Raw genomic sequence first — 24,376 nt, forward strand, 5'->3', positions numbered from 1 at the left:
GGGTAGAAAACAAATGTGTGATAAGGTGATAAACTATTATACATGTTTATTTATTTTGTTAACTGCGGTACACTGGACTGGAATTGTTAGTTTCGACCTAAATGTCTGCCATAGTCTAGCGCGAGCATTCGAAATGTGACTCTTCTAGCTTACTATTTCAATGTATAAGAATTACGATGGGAATATAAGGAGAAATTTAAAAATTTGCATTTAGCAACGATAATCCATCCATAATCAATTGACAATACTGAACATAAATGTTAAATGCGGTTTTAATAGTTGACTCTCCAGAATGAGTAAAGTAAAAGACTGTGACAGTCTAGTACTAGTCTAACCCGAGGACTCGCTGTACCCGTTCTGTTAAGTTACAGCAATTTCTGTCTCTGCCTTCTTAACTGAGATTACAAGCAACGTTAGTGGAGATTGGGTAACCAACCCTGGCGGAAACTGCAAGGTCGTATACCGACAAGGATGGTGGGCACATACAACAAGGCGCTGTGTGCGGACACGAGTATCTGCACTGCTCCGTGTCGCAATACGTAGACCCGTGGAACTACGATGACAACTCAAGCGTGAAATTTTAAATGAAATCATGAAAAAATGGCGTATTTTCTTAAATACTCACTTTTTCGGAGCAGGCGAGGCGACAAGTCTCACCTCCAAGTCTCCGATCAGCTTACAGTTCTGAGCTTTTCCCAACGCAACCGTTTCACAAATGGTTCTAGATTGTAAGATAACTGATAATATTTATGGCATGCGCATCTAATTTTATTGTTCCAGATCGAACCATTAACACTCTTTAACAAGTCCCATTGGCGTAGCTAGGAAATTTCCCTAGAGGGGGCCTGGGGGTGCCAAAAATTTTTAATTATGATCCTGTTACGTCGGCTGAGAATGGGAAATCAACCATACCTACTCATACGCGAAAGAGTATGAGAAACATAGCATCCAATGCTTACGCCGTACACGCAGTCGTAAAAGAAACAGCCGCCGGTGCTGTGTGCAGACATCCTGCTACCCAGACACTCGCGCACGCATACCCTCACATCGTCTTCATGTATAGCTTATTCCCAAGTCAAAAAACTCGTGGGGAATCAGCTGCCCTTGAGGCTGGTGGCGCATTGGGATATAAATTTTGCATGTCTTTTTCGTTTCTTCTTTATCTTCACCCTCGATTCAACTCACGAGCGGATGTGCGAGAATCGGTATCAGCAGATCAGGCTGCAACGACGAACGACGAGCGACGACTTTATGCGCATCTCGGGGACAATTTCGAGTGCCTTTGATACGCGGCGTGGGTTGAGATAAAGTGACGGCTTATCTTGCATGCTATTCAACATCGCTTTTGAGGGGGTGATCCGACGACAGCGGAGTCTCAGAGGATTGGGCTAAACATAAATACGGCGAAGGTCAAATACATGAAAGGAAGAGGCTCAAAGGAAACAAACGCATGCCTCCCATAGACGGTAACTGTTGACGGCGACGAATTAGAAATACCGGATGAAGTCGGGTATTTGGAATCGCTGTTGACCACAGACAACAACACTAAGAAAAAGATCCAGCGGCGTATTTAAGCAGAAAATTGTGCCTACTCTGTTCTACACAAAACGCTACGTTCAAGAAGCATAGGCCGCCTAGAGTGACTATATACAGAGTGGCGCCAAGTCATCCCAAATGTATGCAATGCGGCTTATCCTAGGTTTTTCTTTCTCTTTCCTGCATACGCGTTGGATAGGTTGTCTGCTCGATTGGAATGACACTGACAGATAATTATCATTCCAATTTTGACATTGTCGCCACTCTGTATATAGTCACTCTAAGGCCGCCGTACAAAAATAGTAATTCTTTATGGACTTGAAGCCGTGATACGGAGGTCATAAGCGCCCTTGTCGTGTTTGTACGGAAAGTACTGCGGACGATATTTGGCGAACTGAAACTGAAAGCGGAGAGTGGTGGAGACGTATGAATCACAAGCTACAGGCACTTTTTGGAGAGATTCTCATCGTCATCTGGCAAAAGTCAGTAGACTATGGTGGGCCGGACATATCATAAGGATGCCGGAAGACAGTGTGACGACAACAGTTATCTTTAACAACTGCATCGCACCAGGGGCATCAATCAGCCACGTACCCAGGCAAGGCCCCCAGGCACCCCCCACCCCTCCCCCCTCCGAGATATTTTGGTTTATGTTTAAAAAAAATTTCAACGCAGAACAACACCACCAGAACCAGAACAACAATACACCAAGCTAAAACTATAGCACAAGTGTATTTTTGATGAGTGCGCCTTTGAATAACAATATAACCTCGAAACAATATAGCCTGGAACAATATAACATCGTTTTGTATTTCTTAGTGTCTTTGAAAATTCTCAACTATGTAGCTCTTCGTTGCTCGGAACATTCGGCATGAACAAAGTCGACGAAATAAGGACATGGAACGGAGACTTGGTACCTGAAATTGCAAATCGCTGAATTTCGTTGGTGGCGACAGGGTGCTGTTCGATCAGTTAGAACCCCGAAAGTTTGGCATCGTGGCACAGCAGGAGATCTGTCACAAAGGCGAGAAGGTGCGGACGATCCGTGGCGGCAAAGCCCAATTTTTCCAGAGCGGTGGAGCGATCAACAAGCTAGGAACGGGCTTCGTAATACAATTGGGCAAAATGCAGGATCGCGTAATGGACTGGAAAGCGTTTACCGAGAGGATGTGCGTGTTGAGGATAAAGAGCCGTTTCTTCAACTATACCATCATAACCGTATATTGTTCGCACGAAGGTAGACCCGACGACGAGAAGGAAGCGTTCTATGCGCAGCTGGAGGCAACGAACGACAGCTACTCACGACCGGACATCAAGATCGTCATCGTGGATATGAACGCCCAGGTTGACAGGGAAGCAATACATAGACCGGTGATCGGGCCCCACAGCGTGCATACCGACACGAATGACAACGGCCAGCGATGCGTCAACTTTCAGCTTCCCGAAATTTGGTGATCAGAAGCACTTTCTTTTCCCACTAAGATATCCACAAAGCCACCTGCAGATCATCCGACCAACGAACTTGTAACCAAATCCATATTATCATCGAGGGCCGGTTTTTCTCGAACATCACCAACGTACGCTCCCTACGGGGTGCGGGTATCGACTCGGACCATTACCTAGTAGCAGTACATGTGCGCACAAAACTGTTGTCGGTTTATATCTCGCGACAAAGCCGCTCTTCTCGGTTAAACATTCGGCAGTTAAACAACCCGCCAGTTGACGAAAACTACGTGCGCGTACTGGATGAAGCTCTGCCTTCCTCTATGGAGCTAGATGCTTCGACCCTCGAAAACGGATGGAGTATGATACGCTCGGCCATCAACGAGGCCGCAACCTCGGTGCTAGGAATGGAAATCTCGAGTGCACAAAATGATTGGTTTGACGGGGAATGCCAACAAGCGATAAAGAGGGAAAAAAGGGATAAAGAGGGATCAAGTGTTTACTCTCCAACAAATCCTTCAGAAATGTCGAGAGTACAACGTGCCCACGCATATTTTCGTGGATTTCAGGGCAGCATACGATACAGTTGAACGAGAACAGTTATGGCAGATAATGCACGAGTACAGTTTTACGGACAAACTGACACGGCTGATCAAAGCTACTTTGGAGCGAGTGATGTGCTACGTGCGCGTTTCGGGGACACTCTCTAGTCCTTTCGAATCGCGCAGAGGGTTGTGGCAAGGAGATGGACTGCCCTGTATGCTATTCAATATAGTCATTGAAGGTGTGCTCCAGCGAGTGGGCATGGAAACGAGAGGAGCGATCTTCAGCAAAAGAAGCCAGCTCCTAGCATTCACAGACGACGTCGACATCATTACTAGACACCTTGGGATGGCGGGGAAAATCTGCGCCAGACTAAAAACGGCGGTTAGGAGGACAGGGATACAAATCAATGCGTCGAAAACCAAATATAAGGTGGGAAGAGACTCCAGAGAAAAAAACGTTTGCCTTCCACGGACAGTAACTATTGACGGCGATGAGCTGGAAGTGGTTGATGAGTTCGTATATTTGGGATACCGGATCACCGCCTAATACCTAACACGAGTAAGAAGATTCAACGACGCATTCAAGCTGGAAGTTGGGCTTACTAATCTTTTTTCAAGATGATTCGATCAAGGAGCATACGCTGCTGCACATGGCTGTCGATGTATAAAACGCTAATCGGACCGGTAGTCCTCTACAGTAATTTTGCTTATTAACTTTGTAACTTTGAACGAAAGGTGTTGCGGACAATTTTGGGTGAATCCAAACTGAAAGCGGAGTGTGGTGTAGGCGTATGAACGACGAGTTGCAGTACTACTTGGAAAGATTTCCATCGTACACGTGGCGAGAGTTGGGAGATACCGGTGGGCAGGCCACATCACAAGGATGTCGCACGATAATGCAATGAAATCCGTTCTCTGCAAGAACCCCACTGGCGCGCCAGGGATAGAGGGGCCCAACCCAAGCTAGATGGCTCGACCAGGTAGTAACCGTCGGTTACTAATCGACATGCGTGTGTCGAGACGCTAAACGAATTGCCGATGAGTAGCCCAGGAGCCAGGACCAGCCATGAGCTTAGTGAACAGGCTTTCTTGATACGGCAAGAGCTACCTCGGCTCTAAGCTGTTAGAAGTCAGTAAGGTTTCACAGATAACTTCGATTTTATAGCCAGATACTTGGGATGACGGAGGCAATCTACGCTATACTGAGGAGGATTTGGCCAAAAACAAATACGCCGAAGACCAAATACATGAAAGGCAAATACACAAGGGGCACACATATGCGTCTTGCATGAAGGGTAGTCATTAACGGGGACGAACTAAAAGTGGTGGATGAGTTTGTATATCTGGAATCGTTGATGACCGCGGATAACACCACAAATAAGGAGCTTCAGTGGCGCTTTAAAGTAGGGAATCGAGACTACTTTACGCTTTGCAAGACATGATCGGGAAGCGTACATCACCGCACGAAGCTTACAATGTACAAATTTTTGTGCAATCAATTTACTTATCGCAAATGGGTATGAAATGGGGAAGGCAAACGAGGAGCGTCCAATATAGCTCTAGCTTTCCCAAGCCCCTACCTAGCGCCTCCACGTGGCCATACCCGGTAATGCTCTATTGAGTAGCCAAGCTAGGAGGTGCGGTACTAATTGGTTCCCGGCTGCCTGATCTGAAAATCGAGGTTTTGGGCAGACGGCGGAGCCATACGACCTTGTTAATAGGTAAGCATAAAATAAGTTTTTTTAATTATATTTTTCGTTTTAGCTTATGAAGCTGCTCCTGCTATATAGTGAAAACTTTGGCCAATACGAGTGATAATACTGCACATGGATATTGGATACCAGAAGAAAAAAATAAATTAATTATTAGAAGCACTTATGGAAACCAAAAAGACGCAACTCTATTCCATTCCAAGGACTACTGGTGAGATTGTTCTATTTTTACTCATATATACCATATACCATATACCATATATACCATATATTTCATAATTAAACTAGAATCGGGAAGAGGGAGGGACCATTAGAGCACTTGTTCGAAGCGGTGGGCCTAGGGAGAGTGAAACAGTTAACTTTTTAGGGTTAATCTTGGCCCGAATAACAACACATCGTGGATAATGAGCGGGCTCTTCTCCCCACCTGCTGGAGTCATTCTGCACTAAGACGGTTTATTCAACGATTGACTCAGGTGACTTAGCCCTTGGAAGGAGATTCTCTAAATTCCTGGTACGTGGAAATGATGTTGCTTATCGACCAATTCCCTTTTGGCCCTTCATACAAGAGTTGGGAAGCATGACCAATCGTTGAATATGTTCAACTCTTTTTGACATGATAGGCTCATTGTTATGAACGGATGTTCTGCTAAGGCAGGTAATATAGTATATGGTCATATTCAATTAATATGAATATATGGTCATATTCAATTAATTTACTTATCGCAAATATGGCGGCCGGGTAAATTAAAAATTCCGAAATTTCAGGTTGGAAGGTTGAGAATGTTTTAAATATATTAAATTTCATATAGAGAAGACGGAACACGTGCCCCTGCAACTGAAATTGGACTCAAAATGAAACTTGAATTTCAATTTAAAATTGATATAATTTTGAACATGAATTTGATCTCAAATTTGAGCCAATTAAGAAGTGAAGCTTGACCTAAAATAGACAGGAAATGCTCATCGAAGTAAGCTCAAAATTTGACTTAAATTTGGACTTGCCGTCAGAACTGAAATCAGATATGAAATAGGATTTGAAGTGATCCATGAAATTAGACTTGTGTTAACGACTTACATAAATAAAACTTCAAATTGGATTTGAAATCGCATTTGAAATCAATTTTAAAATCAGAGCTGAAAATACACTTCAAATTTGACACAAAATGGTATATAAACTCAAACTTGAAATTTGACTCAAACCGGATACAAAAATTGGACTTAAATTTGGACTTAACATTGGGCGTCAAATTAAACATGAAATTGGATAGGACTGAAGGTCGTCATATAGATTTCGTAAATTTCAAAAGCAGTTTTGTTGTTTGAAATCAAAATTCTCTTCATGAAAATATATTCTCTGTGTTCAGATTGGCAAGATGAACGCAGTGAATAGTGATGTCCGTTAATCGTTCGATTAATTGAACTAATCGAATAACACAAGAAATATTCGAATAATTTTTAGTCGAATACTGCCAGCACGAGCAATTGAATTAATCGAATAGTTCAATGAGTACGAATAATCCCCGAATAAAGCTCGTTTATCGTTCATAATTGTACGATTAATCGAATTAATCGAAGAAATTAATATTCGAATATTTTTAATCGAACACTATCAGCACGAATAGTTACATTAACCGATTAGTTTCGAACCGAAAATTTCGGACATCACTAGCAGTGAATACGTTTTTAAAAACAGAGTCTTGGGCTTTCCGACGAAAAGTTAAGAATCGCTCATTTCCCGTACGCATGTTTCCTTTTCAGAAAAGCTTTTTTATCAACACCGGGAAGTAAAGGGACACTTGCATCATACACACATTCTCTGGAACAGTGTGTGTGAAGTGATGGGGCGTGCTTTTCGCAACTCGCTTTTCTCCAGCGCGCGCCTCGTTCTCGTTCGCTTTCCGCCCGTAGCGCAACGGCAACGGCAGCCAGCGAAAAGCCGCAGTCAGTCAGTGTTCAGCAGTTTCTTTTCAACTGTCATCGCGTGTAGTCGTCTTTGGAAACGGTTCGTTCGTTTGCTGTTGTGTTTTTTTTCGCGGAACGGTTTTGTTTTTTCTCCCTCTTCCACACACGGAGGCCCGCGGCTAGCTGCGCACTAGGTGCAAGTGAAATAGCACTCGGTGGTGCACAGGTTCTTGTAGGTTTTTTTTGCCTCTGTACGACTTTGTTGGACGGTGCGGTTTCCCGTAGGCTTCAGTCAGCGAACACGGAAATCCGTTTCATTCCGGGGCATCCGTTCAGTCAGGGCACCAACCAACCCGAATTCGGTGTTATTTTTGAGAGGAAATTCGTAAAAAGCGAACGGTGAGGATTTTGGTGAGTCCATTCCGCAGTGGTACTCATAATTTAAAATCTTCGCTAGCAGCTCGTAAAGTAAAAAGTGCATTTTTATTTGCCTCGGCACTAACACCACGGTCCAGTAGTGAGAAGTGAAGCAACCACAGCAAAAGCAAAAAATAAAGAAGGTTGTGTTCTGGTGTGTTTGCGTGACGAAAAGCAAGCTGTGAAGATCGCGGTAAGAAAAATAACAAAAAGTGGCAAGATTGTAACGAAAAAAATATAAAAGAAGTGAATATTCTGTTCCGGAGTAGTTTTTCCTGAACCAAAAGGGGATTTTTTCTTCCATTGTCTGTTTGATAATCAGCAGACGGATTCACGGATTACGGGTGTGTAACTTCAAATCGACGAGGAGCTGTATTCTTTAGCCGGAACGATGTCGGACGAGAAGCAGGAAAATGGTACCCGCAACGGTGACGTGCCGGAGATTGAGTTAATCATCAAGGTGAGTCAATAATGTTTTGATTGCGGCGCATAGCAAACAGACAAAAAAAATATGGGCACACCCGGCAAAGGTGACCTGCACAGCGCACGTAGTCGGTCAATCCACTCTCGAACAAGTTCGTCATATAGTGTTGAATGAACTTAATGATAATTAATTCACGTTCTGCGAAAATTTAGTTATACAATGAATAATTTTCGCCTGCTTTGATTTGCGGTCAAATAAATTGCTATTCAACGTTTTTGACTTAGGACTACGTCTTACGCAGGGTGCCATTCCAAAATTTAGATTCAGGCGATTGTAATGAAATAATGTAATATTTTGGACTCTAATAACTCTGCCAGTTCTAAACGGTTTTCAATGGTTTGCGTACCAATCGATTCATAAAAGATGTAGCAATTGTATGGTAATTAGTGCAACATTGTTTTTTGATTGCCAAATAGTAAAACTCGACGAAAAGTGTGAAGGTAAAAGTTTTCCATACATTTTCGGCATGATCGTGTTACTTCGCAGGACCAGAATCAATTAGACATGCATCCCAGCTATTGGAACTTCAGTTATTTCCGTCAACGATAAAAAACAACCAAGTTTTATCGTTCCTACAGGACGGAGATTATTTATTCGCTTAAACCAAAACTAATGCCGCAATACGATGTCCTGAAAGTAAACCGGTTTGAAAAAGTGCGCTACGATACCCTTATTATGAACGATTAAAAGGATTAACTATCGTAATGTGTGTATAATTTGAATCTCAAAGTTGGAGGCAAGATTTCAAGTTCTTGAACATATAAAGAACTTAAGAAATTTTCGGAAGAAAACCCGGAAGTTATTTAACCAGGCTAAACGAATTCGTGGGAGGAGTATAAACAAACTCTCATTAACTACAATAGGAAAATACGAATATCAAAGAGGATTCACTTGAGACATACAAGTGAAAACATTTAAAATACTCCAGCAAATGCCAGATTACAGAAAATCCTTGCTAAAGATCTTTCTAATGGTTTAAGTACTTTGAAAAAAGAGGACGGCTCTTTTCCTAACTAAACTAAAGAAACGTTCTCCTCTGAGCAAATATCAAGAAGGCAAATCTTGAATAACAACAGTACAAACGGTAGTAAGAAAACCAGAAAAGTCTTTTGAAATGAACGAAATTTCACTAGTTGCCTTTCTTGACATAGAAGCCGCATTGATGATTCATCTCATAATTCAACGATATTACGGCTAGAGCGAAACGTGGTTTCGATTTATCCGACACTGGATTAGCGAAATGCTATCAAAAAGAGATTTCAGCATACCTTGAAAGCTCATCTATCAGCGTAATTAATACCACCTGTATTGTGATCTTTAATAGTTAATGATTTTCAAAAGTTGATAGCCGTAGGCTCTGAAATAATTGGCTTCGTAGATGATAGTCGCAATTGTTCGTGGAAAATTGATTTCATCATTGCTGAATGAATGCAAATTGCTTTAAATTTGATGTCAATTGATCTCATCATAGGCAGCGCCGCAACATTAATGCCAAAAAAACCTCTATCATACCATTTACGAGAAGGAAAAAATTGACATTCAATAATATAAGATTGAAAGGAACAAGTTTAAAACTTTCAGACACTGTCAAAAACCTTGGGGTGTTTCTTGACAGAAAACTCAATTGGAACACGCATCTAGACCAGGCAGTAAACAAAGTTACTAATTGTCTATGAATATATAAAAGAAATTTTGGAGAGCAATCGGGGTTGAAACCGAAGATGATCCAGTGGATCTATTCGGCTATTGTGAGATCCAGGATTATCTATGCTTCGTTGGTCTGGTAACCAAAACCGTCTGGTAGCCAAAAGCAAGCAAGATAGACTTCAAAGGCGGGCCACTCTCTCAGTAACAGGTGCAATGAGAAGGGCACCATCGAAGGCGTTGGATGCTTTACTCTATATGCTTCCATTGCATCAGTTTATACAATTAGAAGCTAGAAAGAGTGCTCTGACGATCAATAGAGAGCTATGAACCTCTTTGAAAGTGATTTTACACGCCATCTCAGTATTTTGTGGTCAATAATGAAGATTGGATGGGGAAAAAGTGCAACTTCAATCGAATCGAAATCGAATATTTCGTGTATTTGAGCCTAGGTGTGATTCTTGGAAAGATAGTGGTTCCAATTTTCGTCCGGGCTCGACTGTTTTCTACATAGATGGTTCAGAAAATGGACAATCAACTGGGAGTAGGAATAACTGACGCAGGAATCGACATGTCAATTTCTATGGGTAGATAACCAACTGTGTTCCAAGTTGAAATTCAAGCAATTTTATAGTGTTCTACTGTGTGCTACGGCGCAAAATGTTTAGACATTTCAATATATGTATTATGTCCAACAATCAAATAGTCAACTTATATTTGGTCCCAGATCACTGTAGATATGATGGAAATGAAAGAGCTGATGCGCTTGCAAGACTCGAATCATTTCATCAATTTGTAGGACCTGAGCCCTTCTGTGGTTTATCTGCTTCTGCGTTAGAAATAGAGCTGAATGCATGGGAATATATGAAAGTGAAATCAAATTGGAATAGCAGACGGTTTATCTTCCCCAAACAGTTCTGGATCTTTCAAAGAAAGATCTAAATCTTTTTACTGGTCTTATAGCAGGACATTGTCCGAGCCGCTATCATCTGAAGCTTATGGGAAAACTTCAAGATGATATATGTCGCTTCTGTGTCGTAGAAAAACAAAACTCGAAACACCTGTTATGCCGATGTCTAGCAATTTTTAATAAAAGATTAAGGTTTTTCCACAGAAGGGGCATTAGAACCTTCTGATGTTTGGAGAACCACTCCCAGTACGGTAGTGCACTTGATCCAAAGTGTAGCACCGGACTGGACAAATGTTTTTAGTCAAACAATGACTAATTCTAATAGTGGTGCGTCATCTTGAGAACATAGCTATAATAAAAAGAGAGATATATCAGGGCTTAGATGTCCGAAGCGTTATATTCAAATTTCATATTAAAAATTCGCACTACTTAAATAGTCCGGCTGTTGTCGTACTTCGTGACTCGTATTTCATTTCATTGTCGCAATTGTCAAAGACTTGCCAACGGCAAACATTCCGACAATCTGACATCTGTAGCAAATAAAAAAACTCCTGATAAGATTGCAACACAACAAGCATGAATTCGTTCATTTGAAACCTCCCACTGATAGTGCTGCACTGATTGTTGAGCCAAATCCAACTCAGCCACCTCAGAATGTGCAAGTGAATGTTGAAGCGAAAAAGTTTGCAGAAGGATCATCATACATTGGAAAAGGTCTTAACTATGTATCCAACTCATGATTTAAATAAATTTCGATTGAATGCCTAAGAACGTGGCACAATCATAGGATGACAGCATCACCACCCTCTGTTACATCGCGAGGCTGACTGGTTAGTGTCGAGACATTCGAGAGGCATTGGCGACCAAGACCAGCACAGGACCGGCTGGGCGACTGGAGTAAAGTTCTTGCAGAAGATAAGTAAGCGAAGAACTCAAGAAGTAAATGAAGGTGAGATCAATCTGAAACGCGAGAGAGAAAAAATTTGACATGGCTATTCAAGAATTATGTGAAAAACTCGTCCGTTATTTAAGAGCAGATGTGGGTAATAAAATTGTCATAATGGATAAAACTGATTATGATGAACAAACGCTTCAAAAAGAACGCCATATGAAACCTTACGCTGACCCAGATTGTGACTTGCAATTGAAAGAGTAGAGTTTTTACCTTCTGTTGAACAATGTGGTTAAGAATATCCAAAAACATGACCACTAACAGGCATTTTAGGCACATTTAGGCAACTTCAACGCAAAGATTGGCTCTAACTACATAGATCTTGAACGCGCTGGGATGCGAGCAAGAACGGAAAATTGTTCGCAGGGCTTTGGCGCATGAACAATGTAGTGATAAGTACTTCGCTCTTCCCCCATCGGGATCACCATTTTGTCGTCGGTAAGATTTGCCGCGTCGCCGTTACAGATGCCGTTACATCTGCCAGTTCAGAACTATTGTAGAACAATGGACCGACAGCAAGAACGCCTTCTGTACAACGGGCCGCCGGCCACGGCCACTTATCCAACTTAATTCTACTATGTATATTTTTTTCACGACAGATACGTATTTCGCCTACAACTTGCAGGTTTCCTCAGTGTCTTTTTTCGAACTAAATTAACCAAAGCAATTTTACAGTTTTTACGGGAGCTCAGGGGTACGAACTTCGAACTCTAAAAGGCCCCAGCAAGTTTACCGAAGGATATCGCTTTTCTGATATCTAAAATATCACCTAACCCCAATTAGTCATAGGATTAAAGCCAGCCCTTTACACATTACGCAACGAGTCGCAGTGGATGAAGGAGAGCATTATAAAACTTCTACAGGAAATTGAACCTTAAAACTGGAATGCTACCACCTCCATCAAAAACTGGCTCAAGAATACCCCCACAGCTTCTCACTGTTCCTTACAAAAGTACTAATCGCCACGAAGTGTAAATCCGAGAGGAAGAGAAAGATAGGCGAGAGGAAATTTCAACAGCAAAGGTAACAAAGAGGTTATAATGGACAAGGAGGAGGACTACGATCATCAGATGTTAGAGAAAATCAACAACGGCCGATATAGACAGCAAAGAACTGGCCCACCACCCGAAATAGTGAAGCGAGTTAACCGTAGGTACAATTAAAGAATGCCAACCAGCGCTAGGAGATGATATCGGAAAATTACGGACTTCAAACTACATTGCCCAGAATAAAAGGACAACCCCAAATACACATACCAGGAACGGAAATGCGGGAAATATTCACGGCAAACGGATCGCTCACGGAAAAGATTGCCAAGTGGTTGGTAACCGAGTTCCAAAGAATGCCTATAAAATTCCCGAGCCGTTCTGTCAGCAGCACACGTGAATTCGTCGAGTACCTAAAAACATCGGGAGAACTAGCAGAAGACGACATAATGGTCTCTTTCGATGTTACGGCCTTATTCCCAACATTCCGGTGAGAGAATCATTATCACCGTTTCTGCGTGAGCTGTTCATGACTAATATTGAAAGTAAGCTGGAACAAAATAAGGTGCTCCCAAAAAGACGGTGGCGATACGTCGACGACGTTTTCAGCATAGTCAAAAAGGGAGAACTGGAAACCATTCTAGCAGCGATGAATGACACACACAGGTACATACACTTCACACACAAAAGATGGAAAACTTCCTTTTTTGGATATCGTTGTAATCAGACAAATCGAAAGCACAGAAACAGAAATTTAAATTTATAGAAAGCCAACGAACACCAAACGAGTTATACCTAGCTCATCTAACCACTCCCACCAACATAAAATGGCAGCTTTCTATCACATGATACATAGGATGCAAACATTACCGTTAAGTGAGCTAGGGAAACGAAAAGAATTAACACACATTCTTGAAATTGCAAAACTGAACGGATATAAAGAAACGACAATCCAGAACATTATTTCCAAGAAAAGAAGAGACGCATGCAAACACACACGAGCCTCCCAGTTGGCGTCGAGGTATGATGCTGGCATAATAAGCCAGTCGTCGGATGTTCGAATCTCGACTGAGAGAGGCTGTTAGAGTCAATAGGATCGTAGCAAATGGCCCTGCAATTGTTCTGTACTCTAACAGCTGGTTGCGAAGTCTGCCGTATAAAAACAGAAGGTCAAGTTTCGATAATGGAATGTAGCACCTAGGCTTTGCTTTGCTTTTACACGACCCAAAACAACCAGCTCAAAAATAAGTTGGGATCAACTAAAGACCCGGTTGAAGAACACAGAAAATCAGTTGCCCACATTTCGAGAAGGTTTACATCGGCCAGACTAGAAGGAATTTACTTACTTAGGTGGCTTGCCGTCCTAAGACAAAGCCTGTTGAACAAAGTTTCTCTATGTAACTCGGTTGAGGGCTTCCGCTCTCCAATTCCTCGGACACCGAGTACTCTCCGCCAGATCTCGCTCCACCTGGTCTAACCATCTTGCTCGCTGCGCTCCTGGTCGTCTTGTTCCTACCGGATTTGAGGCGAACACCTTCTTTGCAGGGTAGTTGTCCGGCATTCTTGCAACATGCCCTGCCCATTGTATCCGTCCAGCTTTAGCTACCTTCTGGATACTGGGTTCGCCATAGAGCTGTGCGAGTTCATAGTTCATCCTCCGCCTCGATACTCCGTTCTCCTGTACGCCGTCGAAGATCGTTCGTAGCACTCGTCGTTCGAAAACTCCGAGCACTCGCAGGTCCTCCTCGAGCATTGTCCATGTTTCATGCCCGTAGAGAACAACCGGTCGCCAGTTCTATGCGGGTGACGTCGGACGGATGCAAGTAAAAGGCTCGCTCATGCAGGACGACATGTGACCGATAATTGTGATCTAACCAATCACAACAATCTGCAAAACAGGCAATGAAATTTGAAAAATTGTTTCAGAAGTGGGAGCTCCAATAGAAAAAATAGCAAAATGTCTAGTTGACGGGTTCCAAGCTGTGTTTTTCCCTTTACAAGCAGACTATGGGAGAACCCATGGGAAACCCCCTTCACCGGGTCTATTTATTGAACTATTCATGGCAACTATAGAAAATAAATTAAAGGATACAAATCTCTTACAAATAATTCTGTGGTGTAGATATGCGGACGACGTTTTTTGTATTATAAAATGTGAGCTATGTTTCAGTGAGAAAGCTGGTCGAATTCTCCTGATAAATGCGTCCAAATCTGCGACTATTTAAAGATGAAAAAAAAATTACGTAACACCACAGAAAGCTAGCCAAACGATCTAGTGTGCGGATAAATAAATTCAAACAAAACAAAAACCTCGCAACGCACCACATATGGCAACTAGATCCAGCTTTTTCTCACACACCTCTCGTTGTGGTTGAAACCGTCCTAGGAGGTTTCTTGCCAACTAGAGACAAGCAGAAGGCATGTCGCCCCGTACCGGCGATTGCCCCACATGCGATAACCATATTTGGGAGCCACTCATGGATTCGTCCATGAGCGCACCCTCGGTGTTGTCGGCGTCGTCGTCCGTTCGTAGACCGAGTGAATGGAGTAATGTAGCAAAAAGTTAATTGAATGCCGAATGGAATGGCACCGTTTAGAGGTTTTTTTTTAGAGATGGCAAATGCCCGCAAGGATGACCCGAAAATAATAATTTAAACTTCTAGATTCAAATTTTACGGCTAATCACAGCATCCGCAAAACTAAATTGCAGTTGAGAGCAATGCTTCACATGGACAGTAAATCATTATCAAAACTGTAACCTCTTACAATATATGCACGCAGCCACTCACTATGCAACATCCTCCCGTTTGAACCCATCTAAGTCAAGTCGGTTCCATACAATTCGCCACTCAGTTACAGGCAACAGATACTAGTGGTGGAGCCAAAGCCGGGTGAGATGATATAGACGACGACAACGACGACGACGACGACGATGAAATGAAAGGGAATTTTATTGCGTCCCGCAGTTTGCAAGCGCGCAAACCAGAAACCGGTTTTGCTAGCTAGCCAGTGAACCAGCCAGCCAGAGTCCCTCCTCACAGGCTAGCGATGTCATCCGTCGTCGTTGTTAGTGTTGGCGTGGCGCTCTTGGCGCGGTGCAGCGTACCGAGCCGTGCGCAGTTGACTTCGTCGTCCAGTCCAGCGCCAGCGCAGCGCAGCACAGCAGTGGCAACCGCGAGCCGGCAGAGATTGGCCATATTCATCATTAATGAATGATGGTTGCCCGATTGTATTGGTGTGTGCGTGTGTGTGTATGTGATTGTGTCTGTGTGTGCCTGAAAAGGGTATTTGCAATGCGCTTTGGTTGGATTCTGCACAGTGAAGCTTTTTTTTTGCTACTGAAGCTGGATAAGAAGAGTGGCCCGTGTCTAAAGAGTTGAGTTTTTTTTATGCCTTTCTAGTTTTAAGTCTCTCCGTACTTGTGCCTTTTCCTGCTTGACTTTTTTTTGACGTAGGACTACGTCTTTGTTTACTATACTGGGACTGGGTAGCACTTTGTGAAAACAAAAATTGAAGTGTAACGTATGAGTGAAAGATTTCAAATGCTAATAACTACTAAACTACTAAACGAAACTAAACAATTTATATGTCGTTGGATAGATAAACTGACCAGCAATTTTATAGGGGGTAAGAGAGCAATTTTGAGGAGGGCGTAAGAGGGGGGGGCTCCTATACAAATGAAACACAAATTTCCTCAAAACTCGAGAACTAATCAAGCAAATGGTACCAAATTTGGCATGTAGGGTTTCCGAAGGCAGGATTTTTTCTACGGTGTACTGAGACCAGTTCCCCTTCTAAGAGGGAAGGGGGGCTCCCATTTTTTTCCATGTGTGGACTCATTACTGCGACCAGTATAGTTGATTTATTGTAATATCGCCCGGGTGTTTGCTGTATGACCTGCACTGCATTTCTTTTTGCTATAATCGCTATTGAGTGAGCGATATGCTTATTTTAAATTGTATGCGTGATTGCGTGTATTGGGGTTTACCCTTCCTTCAAAGCTTGATCTACTTTACCCACTTATTCCTCGCTGCCAGCACTATCCCATATTATAGCCATCCCTGGCGAGGACTCATTCGTACCTCTGACCAGTACACTTAACTATACGAAGGACATTTGCTTTGTCAAGAGGCTTCAGAGGGTAAATATAGAATTCAGCACGAAGGAAGGGTAAATGGAGGGGCCTGAGAATAAACCCATGCTAAAGTCACTTGACATCGAATGGCTTGATTCTACTAAGATTCGAACCCAAGACCACTCGCTTGTCAAAGCAGACTCGGTAACCTTGCGGCTACGGAGGGGGGCTCCCATACAAATAATATACATATTTACTCATAACTCGAGTACTAATCAAGCAAATGGAACCAAATTTGACATGTGGAGGTTTTTGAAGGTAAGAATTTTTTCTATGGTATACTGAGACCCCTTCCCCTTCTACGAGGGAGGGGGAGGAGGGCTCCCATACAAATGAAATACAAATTTCCTCATAACTCTAGAACTAATCAAGCAAATGAAACCAAATTTGGCATGTGGGGGTTTTAGAAGGCAGGAATTTTTTCTATGGTAAAATGAGACCCATCCGTCTTTTAACAGAGGGGGGGATTTTTTCTATGGTGGATTAGAACCTTGGCTTTCTTTAAGAAGGGGAGATCCCATATAAATGAAATACAAATTTCTTCATAACTCTAGAACTAATGGGGGGTTTTTAAGAAGCATGAATTTATTTATTTTATGATGCTTTGAGACCCCTCACCTCTGTGGTAGGGGGATAATTCATTACCATTAAGAAATTTCAAATTTCAAATAAACTTTCTATGTCTCAAAGATTGGCGTTGTACTTATGAACCCCCGTCCACGTATTTTCAACGCAACCATTGCATTAAATGAAGAATTGAATCTGAATATTTCGCTCTTTTCTTTTAAACATTCCTTTAAACAATGGCACTCACAGATTCTTATAAACATACATATGCCAGAAATGCAGTTTACATTAGTCTTTGATCCGATGATCTGATATAGTCCTACGTCACCCTTTCGTACAACCCTTAGGGTTGTATACCTTGTAGTTTTTAATTTTGCCTTATTTGAGATGATCGAAACCTAGCGTACGTGAATGTACTTGCGAATAGTTAGGGGACTGTAAATGGCGTATGGGGGTGCGTATTGGACTTGAGGATAGAAAAACTCGTATTGTCGGTGGTGACCATCAGAGATCCCAAATATATGAACTCATCAACCATTCCCAGTGCATCGTCGTATATAGTCACTGTTCGTAGGAGGCGAACATTATTTTCTCTGGAGCTTCCTCCTACAATATATTTGATTTTCGACGTCTTGATTTGTAACCAAATCCCACTAGCCTCCGTTTTCAGTCTGGCGTAGATTGCCTCTGCCGTCCCAAAGTTTCTAGTAATGAGATCAAGGTCGTCTGCGAACGTTAGGAGACGGCTACTTTTGCTGAAGATCGTGCCTCTCGTTTCGGTGCTCGATCGCCAGATCACACTTTCAATAGCTAAATAACCTACAGGATAGTCCATTCCCTTGCCGCAATCCTCTGCGCGATTCGAAGGAACTCGAGAGTACCCCCGAAACACGCGCGTGGCATATCACTTGCTCCAAGCTGGCTTCCATTTGTCCGGTAAACCATTCTCGTGCATTATCTGCCATAGTTCTATTGTATCCTATTCTGGTGTCACTCGTGTGTGAGCTATAGATATAGGACACAGCATTTCCCAGTGAGTGCTATCAGTTAAGTAGTTTTTTTCACTGTTTTGTTATTTTGTTCCTCCTTGTACTGGCGGCAATATATAAAGTCTTAGCTTATTTCGTGCGTCTTTCCGATCCGATCTTGATCCTATACCGGATTTGATGCAAACACCCTTGTTTGCAGAGTAGTTGTCCGGTATTTTAGCAACATGTCCTGCCCATCGTACTTATCCAGCTTTAACCACCTTTTGAATACTGCGTTCGCCATAGAGCTGTGAGAAATTTTGGTTCATCCTCCGTCTCCACTCCGCCTCCATTGTCTCCATTGTCCGCCGTTGCCAGTGAGTGAGCTAAGTAAGACAAATTCGTCAACTGCCTCAAACTTATCGCCGTCGAATGTTGCACATATATACCGTTAACCTAACTTTAAACCGCTTTGAACTTGACAATCCACCCGAAATTCGAACACAGTACTGCGTATCATCCATCATAGATTGAATCGATTTCACCCGCTTTCTGGGGAAACCGTTCTCATCCCTGATTTTAGCTATTTTCGGTTGATGGTATCACATGCAGCTTTGAAGTCAACAAACATATGGTGAAATTCGGTATTCACGGCCCTTTTGGAGGATCTGCCGCAGTGTAAATATTTGATCTGTTGATGACCGCCCTTCAACAAAACCAAGTTGCAAATGCCCACAGATGTTATTTTTCAGCTGCATGATGGTTTCGTTAATTTCGCCTATCGTTGGGGCTAGCTCCTGTTTTCCATTTGTCGCACCAGGCACTTCACGATCGTCCGACGATACTGATACTGACAATGTTAACCCGACAAATTTCGGCTCGCGGCACAGTGCCTTTGCGGGAACCGTTCTGTTCAGACCTTTCACGTTCTCCTGATCCATCACCCTCCTGAATTCAGCGTCAAACCAGTCGTTTGCAATGATTGCAGCCAATGGCTCTTTGGATGTTGTTCAAGTCCACAGTCCAAGAGAAGGGCTGTCGTCCAGTTTTTAAACAAATTCAAAGCAGTTTTAGGAAAATTTTTAGAACAGTTTTAGACTAGTTCCAGAGAAGCTTCTGGCCAGTTCCTGTAATTTTGAATCTGTTTCAGAGCAGTTTCTAAACAATTTCTGAGCAGATCCAGAGTAGCTTGAAAGCAGATATGGAGTGGCTCAAGGGGGCATAGTACTTTTTACACCATATTTTTTCTTATTTCAAATATTTTTTTTTTTTGATAACGCGAAAAGCGAATTGATTTGGGTTTTTTGCATTCTGAACATTGCATTTTATACTAATACTAGCTGACCCGACAAACTTCGTATTGCCACAAATTAACCTGTGTTGTACATAAATCATGAATCTCGGATGATCTTTGTCACAATCTCGAGTTTTGCAAGGCCCCCAGTGGGCGGCGCTTCCGACGGCAGGTCACCGGCAACACTCGCGACCGTCTCGTCCTGAATGATCTAGTGTTACTATAGATAGTTTTTGTGGTCTTGTATTGACTAATGTTTTATGGAAGAGTCTCGAATTTCTCGAGTTCGATTAGTTTTTGAGTTTCGCAAAAATTTCTGTTTTATTTGTATGAGAGTCCATATCCCCCTACCACAGGGGTGAGAGGTCTCTAACTATCGTAAAATAAATTCAAGACTCCAAAATCTCCCGCATGCCAAATTTGGTTCCATTTGCTTGATTAGTTCTCAAGTTATAAGGAAATTTGAATTTCATTTGTATGGGAGCTCCCCTCTTAAAAGGGGAAGGGGTCGTAATTCACCATAGAAAAAATTTCTGCCATCTAAAACTCCCACATGCCAAATTTGGTTCCATTTGATTGATTAGTTCTCGAGATAAGAGGAAATTTGCATTTCATTTGTATGGAAGCCGACCCTCTTAAAGGGGAGATGGGCCATAACTCGCTTTCTAAAGAAGAGAGGGGTGTCAATTCACCATAGAAAAAAATCTTGCGTCCAAAACCACTTACATGTCAAATTTGGTTCCATTTGCTTGATTAGTTCTCGAGTTATGAGGAAATTTGTTTTTCATTTGTATAGGAGCCCCCCCTCTTAAAGTGGGGAATCCATAGAAAATATACCATAGAAAATATTCTTGCCCCCAAAAACACCCACATGATAAATTTGGTTCCATTTGCTTGATTAGCTCTAGAGTTATGAGGAAATTTGTATTTCGTTTGTATGAGAGCCCCCCCTCTTAAAAAGGTAAGGGGTCCTAATTCATCATAGAAAAAATGGTTGCCTCCAAAAACACCCACATGCCAAATATGGTTCCATTTGCTTGATTAGTTCTCGAATTATGAGGAAATTTGTATTTCATTTGTGTAGAAGCATCCCCTCTTAAAGTTGGGAGGGGTCCTAATTCACCATAGAAAATATTTTTGCCTTCAGAAACCTCCACATGCCAAGTTTGGTTCTATTTGCTTGATTAGTTCTCGAGTTATGAGGAAATTTGAATTTCATTTGTATAGGAGTGGGTAGTCCCAATTCATTATAGAAAAAAATTTTGTCTCCAAAAACACCCACGTGCCAAATTTGGTTCCATTTGCTTGATTAGTTCTCGAGTTATGAGGAAATTTGTATTTCGTTTGTATAGGAGCCCCCCCTCTTAAAGTTGGGAGGGGTCCTAATTCACCATAGAAAATATTCTTGCCCTCGAAAACTTTCACATGCCAAATTTGGTTTCATTTGCTTGATTAGCTCTCGAGTTATGAGGAAATTTGTATTTCATGTGTATAGGAGCCCCCCCTCCTAAAGTGAAGAGGGGTCCCAGTTCATCATAGAAAAAATTTTTGTCTCGAAAAACACCCACGTGTCAAATTTGGTTCCATTTGCTGGATTAGTTCTAGAGTTATGAGGAAATTTGTATTTCGTTTGTATAGGAGCCCCCCCTCTTAAAGTGGGGAGGGGTTCTAATTCACCATAGAAAATATTCATGCCCTAGTAAACTTTCACATGCCCAATTTGGTTCCATTTGCTTGATTAATTCTCGAGTTATGAGGAAATTTGTATTTCGTTTGTATAGGAGCCCCCCCTCTTAAAGTTGGGAGGGGTCCTAATTCACCATAGAAAATATTCTTGCCCTCGAAAACTTTCACATGCCAAATTTGGTTTCATTTGCTTGATTAGCTCTCGAGTTATGAGGAAATTTGTATTTCATGTGTATAGGAGCCCCCCCTCCTAAAGTGAAGAGGGGTCCCAGTTCATCATAGAAAAAATTTTTGTCTCGAAAAACACCCACGTGTCAAATTTGGTTCCATTTGCTGGATTAGTTCTAGAGTTATGAGGAAATTTGTATTTCGTTTGTATAGGAGCCCCCCCTCTTAAAGTGGGGAGGGGTTCTAATTCACCATAGAAAATATTCATGCCCTAGTAAACTTTCACATGCCCAATTTGGTTCCATTTGCTTGATTAATTCTCGAGTTATGAGGAAATTTGCATTTCATTTGTATAGGAGCCCCCCTTCCTAAAGTGGGGAGGGGTCCCAATTCACCATAGAAAATATTCTTGCTCTCGAAAACTTTCACATGCCAAATTTTGTTCCATTTGCTTGATTAGTTCTTCAGTTATGAGGAAATTTGTATGGAAGCCCCCCCTTTTAAAGAGGAGAGGAGTTATAATTCCCCTTATAAAGAGGGGAGGGGTCTCAATTTACCATAGAATAAATTCTTGTCACCGAAAATACCCACATGCCAAATTTTGTTCTATTTGCTTGATTAGTTGTCGAGTTATGCAGAAATTTGTGTTTCATTTGTATGGGAGCCCCCCCTCTTAGTGGGGGGAGGGGTTTCTAACCATCACTAAAACCTTTCCTGGCCCCAAAAACCCTCTACATGCATATTTTCATGCCGATTGGTTCAGTAGTTTTCGATTCTATAAGGAACATACGGACAGACAGACAGAAATCCTTCTTTATAGGTATAAAAGATTTACAATTTTGTTTGCAATGTGAACCTCTTCCCCTCTCCCCTACGGCTCCTTGAACATGATAATTCGAAAAAAACATGATGTGCGGTACCATGGATTGGTGCTGAGGGCCTTATCCGAATTGAAAAATTCCAAAACGACATGAAAGTATGTATATTAAATTATCTCGTGTTTGACCCATCCTTTTTTTTAATTCGAACGCTTAACAAAATGGCGGATTGGCCAAACCTCGTGATTTTAGTCATGACCTTGAAATGCGGTCAGGCATATATTAATATTTTTTGAAACGATGGTACTACAATTGATGAAGGGACGGTAAGGGAAAGTAATGAAGACGGATTTTTTTTGGTAGGTAGGTAGCTACGCTTAACAAGTTGTCGTTGTGACTCATACCTTTTGTCCAATGCTGGAAGGTGCATGGGTCGAATCAAGCTATAATCTGAGATTATAACCGAATTTGAACCACAGAGGCGCTGGACAAAAGGAGTCTGCACAACCCCTCTCATTAACGTAACGACATGGGTTGGGCTATTTTTAGACACAAATTGTGTCTCTTCCTCCACCTACTGTAGAGACCACCGACCGAGAAGTTTTAATCTAACATAAATATCTCATTTTTTAAATAGTTCTGGAGTTATCTCAAGAAGTTTCAAAGCACTTTTAGATAGGTTTTAAAAAAAATCAGAGCCTCTGTAGCCTCAAAGTAGCATTAGAGTAGCTTCGAAGGAGTTTTAAAATAGAAAAGTTTCAGAACAGTTTCTGAGAAGCTTCAGAATAAGTTTTTTGAGAAGTTTCAGAACTTCAGAACGATTTTTGAGCAGTCTTCAAACACATTCACAGCACTCCTTCGAGTAGTTTCAAAGCAGTTTTATAGCAGCTTCTAAACAGTTTCAGAACAGTTTGTGGGTAGTTTCGAAACAATTTGCGGGCAGTTTTGGGACAGTTTTGAAACGGTAGTAGTGCAGCATCGAATTTTTTTTAGAGCAACTTCATAGTAGTATCAGACAAGTTTCAGAACAAAGTCAATCTAGTTTCGGAACAATTTTTATAATAGCTTTGGAGTAATTCCAGAGAAGTTTGTGTGGCAGTTTTAAAGCTGTTATGGACCTGTTTCAGTGTAGTTTCTAGATAGTTGCTGTGAGATTAAGAAATGTCAAAGCAGTTTCTGAGAAATTTCATAGCAATTTATAACAATTTTACCTCAGTATCTGTAAAGTATTGAATAGTAATAATAGGAATATCAAAGCAACGTCGAAGTAGTTTCAGAGTACATTTAGAACTGTTTTCGCGGAGTTTCGAAGTAGTTTCAGAAGTGTAAAAAAGGAGCTTCAAAGAAGTTTTAGGAAAATTTTATAGTAAATTCAAAGCAATTTCAGAACAATTTTACAGTAGTTTCAGAGTAATTCTAGAACAGTTTAAGAACAGCTTCAATGTAGTTTCTTAGCAGTTTCAGTCAAATTTTAGAACAGTTTTGGGTCTATTCCAGAGTATTTGCAGAGCAGTGTCTGAACAGTTTCGGAACAGTTCAGATCAGTTTTATAGCAGGTTCAAAGTTGTTTAGGGTATTTTCGAAGAATAGTTTCAGAATAGTTTCTGAGCAGTTTTGGAGCAGTTTTCGAACGGTTTAAAAGCAGTTTTGAGTTTTCTCGAAGATGTTTCAGGACAATTCTTTTTCCTCAGCAGTTTCTGAGTAATTTCGGACAGGTATAAAAAAGTAAGAGAAATTTTAGAAAACTGTTAGTTGTATGGAAGCCTCCACTCTTAAAAGGAAGAGGGGTCATTATTCCCCTCCTAAAGAGGGGAGGGGTCTCAATTCGCCATAGAAAATAAAATTGCCTATAAAAACACCCACATGCTAAATTTGGTTCCATTTGCTTGATTGGTTCTCGAGTTATGGGTAAATTTGTATTTCATTTGTATGGGAGCCCCCCTCCTAAAAAGGTAAGGAGTCTCAATTCATCATAGAAAAAATTCATGTCTCCAAAAACACCCACATGCCAAATATGGTTACATTTGATTAATTAGTTTTCGAGTTATGAGGAAATTTGTATTTCAGTTGGGGAGGGGTCTCAATTCACCATAGAAAAAAATCTTGTCTCCAAAAACACCCACATGTAAAATTTTGTTCCATTTTCTTGATTCGGGCTCGAGTTATGTAGAAATTTGGGTTTCCTTTGTATGGGAGCCCCCCCTCTT

At 41.6% G+C, this 24,376-nt stretch overlaps 1 protein-coding gene across 2 annotated transcripts in view; it reads left to right on the top strand.

The window, feature by feature from the left end:
- The first annotated feature begins 7,216 nt into the window (after positions 1 to 7,216).
- The window catches only part of LOC128740915 (chloride intracellular channel exc-4), a 90,786-nt gene continuing 73,626 nt past the window's right edge, over positions 7,217 to 24,376 (top strand). For both annotated transcript variants that reach the window (XM_053836495.1, XM_053836504.1), the window contains exon 1: positions 7,217 to 8,017. In XM_053836495.1, the coding sequence (XP_053692470.1) occupies positions 7,949 to 8,017 (69 nt within the window). In that variant the 5' untranslated portion in view covers positions 7,217 to 7,948. The remainder of the gene's footprint in view (positions 8,018 to 24,376) is intronic.

This window comes from Sabethes cyaneus, chromosome 1, assembly GCF_943734655.1.
Source record: "Sabethes cyaneus chromosome 1, idSabCyanKW18_F2, whole genome shotgun sequence".
NCBI classification, from domain to species: Eukaryota; Metazoa; Arthropoda; class Insecta; order Diptera; family Culicidae; genus Sabethes; species Sabethes cyaneus.